The sequence below is a fragment of the Hemiscyllium ocellatum genome, chromosome 26, assembly GCF_020745735.1.
Source record: "Hemiscyllium ocellatum isolate sHemOce1 chromosome 26, sHemOce1.pat.X.cur, whole genome shotgun sequence".
Lineage (NCBI taxonomy): Eukaryota > Metazoa > Chordata > Chondrichthyes > Orectolobiformes > Hemiscylliidae > Hemiscyllium > Hemiscyllium ocellatum.
In genome coordinates, this window is record NC_083426.1 from 46948515 (window position 1) to 46956229 (window position 7715).

Genomic DNA, 7715 nt, shown 5'->3' on the forward strand with positions numbered 1-7715 from the left:
TGGCTCAGTTGAATGAATGGCAGATTTGAAGTTCCATCCACATTCCAGCTTGGCCGGTTGCAGAACCTTTAACCTGGCACAGTAAAAGGGCCTTACACTCCTCAATTCTTCCTCACAGTTGCATCCTCTGAACTCTGGCAGTATCACTGAATGTGTCTGCACTTTCTCCAACACTCCAGTAACCTCTTTGTGAAATAGAGACCAGATTGGACGCAGTACTATGTGTGGTCTAATCAAGGTTATTTTTGCCTTTGACAATTCCTCCCTGATCTTCTTTGCCCCTCACCCTTCACCAGTTTTGCTTGCCCCTTAGTAGCTTTATCAACTTGAGTTGCTAATTTCTGTATTAAAAGGTTCCTTTGCTCTTCTCCCTCATTTAGTTCCTGCCCTAATATCTCCTTATATAACTCAATGTGATAAAGAACAAAGAAAATTTACAGCCCAGGAACAGGCCCTTCGGTCCTTCAAGCCTGACCTGATCCAAATCCACTGTCTAAAACTATCGCCCAATTACTAAGGACTGCATCCCTTTGCTCCCCACCTACTCATGCCTCTATCCAGACACACCGTGCCTGCCTCACTACCTCTGCTGGCAACGTGTTCCAGGCACCTACTGCCCTCTGTGTAAAGTACTTTCCATGTGTATCCCCCTTAAACTTTTCACCTCTCACCTTGAACGTGTGACCTCTCATTGAATCCCTCACCTTGGGAAAAAGCTTATCCCTCTCCACCCTGCCTATATTCTTCAAGATTTGTAGACCTCAATCAGGACCCCCTCAATCTGCGTTTTTGTAATGAAAACAATCCTAACCTACTCAACCTCTCTTTATAGCTAGTACCTTCCATCTCAGGCAACACCCTCGTAAACCTTCTCTGCACCCTCTCCAAAACGTCCACATCCATATGATAATGTGGCAACCAGAACTGTACACAGTATTCTAAATGCAGCTGAACCAAAGTCTTGTACAACTTTAACATGGCCTGCCAGCTCTTATACTCAATACCCCGTCCGATGAAGGCAAGCATACCATATGCTTTCTTGACCACTCTCTCCACCTGTGCAGCCAACTTCACCCAAACCCCCAGATCTCCCTGCTCATCAACTTCCCATGGCTCTTCCACTTACAGTATAATTCGCTCTAGAATTAGAACTTCTAAAATGCATCATCTCACATTTGCACAGATTGAACTCCATCTGCCACTTCTCCGCCCAACTCTCCAGTCTATTTTTCCTCTATTCTTTTTCAGTCCCCTATGTTTTCTGCTACTCCACCAATCATCATGTCATCTGCAAACTTACTGATCAGACCACCAATGCCCTTTTCCAGATCATTTATCTATATTTCAAACAACAGTGACCCCAGCACTGATCCCTGTGGAACATCACTGCTCACTTTCATCCATTTTGAGAAACTCCCTTCAACTATTAATCTCCGTCTCCTGTTGCCCAGTTCTTTACCCACCTAGCTAGAACACCCTGCACACCATGTGACTTCACTTGCTCCATTAGTTTACCAAGGGGAACCTTATCAAATGCCTGCCTAAAGTCCATGTATATGGCATCAACAGCTCTTCTTTTATTTATTATCTTGGTGACTTCCTCAAGGAACTCTATTAAGTTGATAAAACATGATTTCCCCCACACAAAACCATGTTGTCTATCACTGATAGGCCCATTCTCTTCCAAATGTAAATAAATCCTGTCCCACAGTACTTTCTCCAGCAACTTTACCACCACCGACGTCAGGCTCACTCGTCTGTAGTTACTTGGAATATCTCTACTACTCTTCTTGAACAGGGGGACAGCATTAGCAATTCTCCAGTCTTCTGGCACCTCATCTGTATTTAAGGATGCTACTAAGATATCTTACTCAGGGCCCCAACTATTTCCTCTCTCACCTCCCTCAGCAACCTGGGATAGATTCGACCTGTCCTGGGGATTTGTCAACCTTAATATCCTTTAGCCTACCCAACACATCCTCCTTCCTTCTGTCAACGTGATCCAAAGTAAACAAACTTCAATCTCTAATCTCAACATTCATCGTATCCCTCTCCTCGGTGAACACTGATGCAAAGAAATCGTTGAGAATCTCACTCATTTTCTCAGGTTCGACACAACCTGACTTCTTATCCTTTAGTGGACCAATCCTTTCTCTAATTACCATCTTGCTTCTTATATATGAATAAAAGGCCTTGGAATTCTCCTTAATTCTGCTCGCTAAAATTATTTCATGACCCGTTTTAGCCCATTCGATTCCTCGTTTAAGATTGTTCCAACTCTCACGATATTCCTCCAAAGCCTGTTGTATTCTTAGCCGCCTGGATCTTCTGTATGCTTTTCCTCTTGTCTAGTCGCACAATTTCTCCTGTTATCCACGGTTCACCATATTTTGTTTTATACCTTTTTTGCAAACTCACATCAAATACTTACATTAAAGGTGCAATATAAATACAAGTTGTTGTTGTCAATATTTTACATTGTAATAGTAAGATGTAGTACCTAAACTGAACGAGGCATGCTAAACGGGATGCAACTGGCAATTTATAAAATTTCTACCCAATTGTATTCCAGCCTTTTTATGATGAAGGCCAATATTCCATTTGTTTGTATAACTTTTCTCTTGTACTTTTCCACTAGCTTTTATTGATTCATATACCTGAATCTTCAAATCTCTCTGCCCTTCCACAGTTCCTGGCTTTTCACTATTTGGAAAACATTCTGATCGATCTTGTGCAGGTTCAAAATGGATGACCTCATACTTTCCCACATCAAGCATTATCTACTTCATGCCATCCATCACTGCAGCTCCACAGCTTTCCCTTTCTGCTCTCCACTGATTACTTTGCAACACAACCTCATGTCATCGGCAAACTCAGATAGCTAGCTTTGCCTTCATTGAATCGATAAACCTAATGAAAAGCAGAAACCTCTGAAGGACACAACGACTCACATCCTGTCAATTATGTGGTGGAGCTGTGTTCTGGAGTAAACTGGACAGCTCATGCAACCCTTCCTATTATATCATTGTACTTTTATTTCACGTCCCAGCCTGATGATTCTGAGCCCAAGTTACTCAAGATCTTGAATTGTATTCTCTATATAATTTTACTTTGTTGTTTATCTGTGTTGTACTTATAGTTAATTTTATCCATTCAATTGGTTAAATTTCATAAATAGTCTAAAAACCAGACAAAGTTCTCCATCAGAGTTTTCCATTATATTCTCTACTCCATGAGAGTGAAAGGAAATAAATATTAATTCTAAAACATTCTTTGTAAATTTGATGATGGAAAAAGCACAATGCTGAAAAAAAATCTTTGAGAGACTGTGTGAGAGCCACAGGAGGGGATTTTGCACTACTGCTACAGGGACTCACACATATTAAAAATGCACTAGTTTGAAACACAATCTTAACTCCTCGTTAAATATATGTGAAATTTTACACCAATTTGTATCACATATAGACAGGGTGGTTAAAAAGGCACTTAGCATGCTTGACTTTATTGCTCAATGTTTTGAGTAAAGGAGTTGGGAGACATTGGTGATGTCTCTTGTGTCTCATTCCGGTCACCCAGTTATAGGCAAGATATTATTAAGCTGGAAAGGATTCAGAAGCGATCTACCAGGATGTTGTCGGATGTGGAAGGTTAGAGTTATAAAGAAAGGCTGGATAGGCTGGGATTTTTTCACTGGAGTGTTTCACTGGAGGTTGGGAGGCAATCTTATCGAGGTTTATAAAATCATGAGGGGTATGGATAGGACTATAATGGTAGTTGCCTTTTCCCTAGGATAGGGGATTTCAAGATTAAGGGCACATTGTTAGGGGGAGGGAAGACAGTTTAAAAAAGACATGGGGGCAGCTTTTTTACACAGAGGGTGGTTCGTGTATGGAATGAACTTTCTAAGTAAGTGGTGGATGTGGGTACAATTACAATAGTTAGAAGATATTTGGATAAGTATATGAATGAAAAATGTTTGGAGAGATAAGGGCCAGGAGCAGGCAGGTGGGACTAATTTAGTTTGGGATTATGTTTAGCATGGACTGGTTGGACCGAAAGGTCTGGTTTCATGCTGTATGACTCTATGACTATGATCTCTTAGTCCTAAAGCATAATAAGAGAAAAATCTGCACCAATCTTAAATGTTGATAACATATAGAATGTTCTAAAGTGAATCATTTCTTTGAAAAGGACTACAAGGTTTCAAACTACAAGAGTATTGGAGGTAGTCAGATTTAAAATGAGTGTGTAAGTTTTATATTAAAATAAATAGCTTGTATCATTGACTAAGATGATGGAAATGTAATCCATACAACATTGCATGGTGCATTTTATTCAGTAATCTCTCTGGATCTGTGTATATCAAAGCTGATGGGAGATTAGAGCAAAAAATTGACTTTATCAGATTCATAGGAAAGACCAAATCTAAACCTGCACACTTGCAAAACTGCAAAATATTAGTTAACTCAACAGCAACTCAGAATGTACAATGGAAATAGCACAGTGCTGATAACAAAACTGTTTGAGGGACTGTGTGAGAGCCACAGGAGGGGATCTTGCATTACTGTCACAGGAACTCACACATATTACAAATGTTGAACACAGAAATGAATCAGTTGCTGACTGGAAATTATTTGGAAACTTTTATTCGGCCTTAGTTGCAAATTTTACCTCGGAGTTGGACAGTTGAGGTTTCAATTCCCACTCCAGAGTCTGCACAAAGTGTTTGATGACTTTCAGTAGTCCTGAAGGATGTTAATGCTGAGCCCCAGCATTATTGCACAGGGAAGTTATCCCCAGTGTTTGGGCTGATATTAGTCCCAGTCAACACCTAAACTAGATTAGTTAATCAGTTACCACATCGTTGGTTGTGACAGCTTGCTGTGTACAAATTGGCAGTTGAGTCTCATACATTGCAATAGTAATTTGCACTTTCAAAAATGTTTCGGGACATTCTGAAGTTAGAACAGGTGCTATATGAATGCAACTTCTTTTCTGTTTTTAATATTTAGTCTGCTGGAAGCAACCCCAATCCAATGAAGGACAGTTAAAGAAGATGTTATTCAAAATCAGCAGTTGAAAACTAAAATTACAGCAATTTGCAAAGACTACCAGAATAACAGCAGGTACATTTCAGTAAATGAGGATGGAAAGGTAAGTCAGATGCATACGAGTCCCAGAGGTTATCTCTAACTAGATTAACTTGGTCACTGAGTTTTGCAGCTTGATATTTGAGATGGTTAGTTAATTCAAGATACAGAAATAAATTATCGTTTAAAACTTTGAACCTGGTATCAGCCCCAGTCACAACACGGTCATTGAACTAAGGGTGGAGAAAACATACCGAGGCGTTATGATTGTTTCTTCGCTTAGATCCCCAAAACATGCCAGCACTCTGTTATAGAAAATAAACCTACTGGCATCAACAATCTTGGAATAACAGTAACAAATGAAACCTTGAATATTGACACCGGGGTAAAATCAGAAGCGATATGAATTACTAGGTCAGCTACATTGAGTGTAAGGGACAGTGATGCCCAGAGTTAACGCAATGGTCTTAACAATCGGTGGAAGATCAAATCTCCACCACACTGTCATTCAACATGAGGGAGCGTTCAACAGTCTGAGTCGACCCCTGCCATAGAAAACACATCGAGCGAACAAATCTGCAAATTCAGCACCGGATCCACACGAACTGGCTTGCTCTGCTCTCTCTGGGAATGTCAGCGTGCAACTCCGTCCCCACCCCTCCCCTGAACTGGCGCGCATCTCTCTGCTCTTCATGTGATGTGAGAAAGCCGGGGTTTGGAGAACTCCAGTCGAATTGCAAGGGGAGAGAGTCCGGGGATGCATTAGGGGGTAGCAGAGATGTCGGGGCTAATGTTGGGGTTCACTACAAGACTGCCTTCTGGTTGCTCATCTCGATCCGGGATGGCGACTTGAATGCTGCTGCAAATTCATCAAACTCAGCAGGTCTGCAGCAGCTGTGGAGAGAGCAAGTGTGAAATGTTCCGGGTCCACTGACCCTACTTCAGAAGACTCTGCAGTAAATGGATATTGTTTTTGTGAGGCCTTTGGAGGTAAAGTTTGACGGCGGTGAATCTGACACGCTCTGGGGTTGATTGCTGACTGTTCCCGAGTCCTTTTAAGGCCGAGAGGGCAGTCTGCAGCGAATGTCAGGGTGGTGGGGATTTGGGGAATGGGGAATGGTTACTGAGTGCAGGCTACACACACACACACACAGACACACACGCACAGACACACACGCACACAGACACACACAGAGAGAGAGACACACACACACACAGACACACGCACAGAGAGACACACACACAGACACACACACACAGACACACACGCACAGAGAGACACACACAGACACACGCACAGAGACACACGCACAGAGACACACACAGACACACGCACAGAGAGACACAGATACACACACAGACACACACAGAGACACGCACAGAGACACACACAGACACAGAGACACACACACACAGTGAGAGACACACGCACACACACAGACAGACACATACATACACATAGACACACACAGCCTGATTATGAGCCCGAGAGGCTGCTGGAGTAGAATGAAATCCAAATAACATTGATCACCTTCTAACTGTTTTCCATTTCAGAAGTGCCCCAGACTTTGATGAAAGTTTTCGATTGTGATATGTCTTGGCTTTAAGTTAACATAAACCATTCAGAGGCACAACGAAGCGGACACCCAATAACGTATGGGCAAGGAAATTATAAACATGGAGTTGAAAAAAAACCCCACACGTTTGATCTATCTGACATACAGAGTCAAGGCGGGTCAATCAGAATGGGTTAGTTACATTAAGCGGGTAAACTATGTATAATATTGTTTTTAGTACATTACTGATTCAAACCACAGCAAAAAACGTATGTCAATCTATTCCTGGTGGAGATGAGACTTGTGCAACAGCCACCGTTGCGGTGCTGAAATAAAATAATTTATCACAGATAAAGTTACATTGTCCTGTGAATAATCCGGGTTCAGAATTTGCTTCGTTTATTTTTTCTAGTCACTTTCTGAGACGGAGAGTAAAACTTGTTTCTTTTTAAATTTGACAATGACTGTTGGTATTTCAATGACTGCCAAACATCTGAAACTCCGACTCAACTCTCTCATTCACAGTCCGGAGGAAACAGCAGTATTTGTTACCTTAAGTACTCCCCTGTCCTGGTTGGGTGTCAGATCCTCGGCTATCCGATCCAGCTCCGCAGCCTGGGCTTCATGCTCGGTCTCTTTCAGTTCCTGGCCGGTGGTCATCATTCAGTAAGAGCCAGTCACTTGCTGGTTTCCACAAACTGCTTCGTCCTCAGCCACTCGCTCTCTGTAAGCTCTGCTTGCTTCCTGTAGAGCTCGGTATCCGAGCCGCTTCCTTCTCCCTCTGCCTATTCTGAGCTCCGCTCTCCGGGAGATTATGGAGACAGCTCTATCCCAGCATTCGCGGCGCGGGTGAAAGTGGCCTATTCCTGTCCCGGTGCAGTGACTGCCGGGACAGCAGATGGGGGTGGAGTCATAGGAGAAGGGGCTTCCAACTGCTGAATGGGAATGGGAGAGAAGGAGGGAATCCCAGAGGGAGGAGGAGTCCCATGGAGAAGGAGATCTCAGGGAGAGAGAATTGCAAGTAAGGTGTATTAGGATATGTATCATTATTGGGATCCTGAGGTTACAA

The 7715-nt window shown here is 42.5% G+C and overlaps 1 protein-coding gene across 1 annotated transcript in view; it reads right to left on the minus strand.

Moving 5' to 3' along the window:
* Window positions 1–7485, minus strand: part of LOC132828451 (peptidyl-prolyl cis-trans isomerase FKBP5-like) — a 154322-nt gene extending 146837 nt beyond the window's left edge. Inside the window, exon 1 of the mRNA XM_060845588.1 lies at window positions 7199–7485. Coding sequence (XP_060701571.1) covers window positions 7199–7309 — 111 coding nt within the window. The 5' untranslated portion in view covers window positions 7310–7485. The remainder of the gene's footprint in view (window positions 1–7198) is intronic.
* Window positions 7486–7715: the final 230 nt, after the last annotated feature.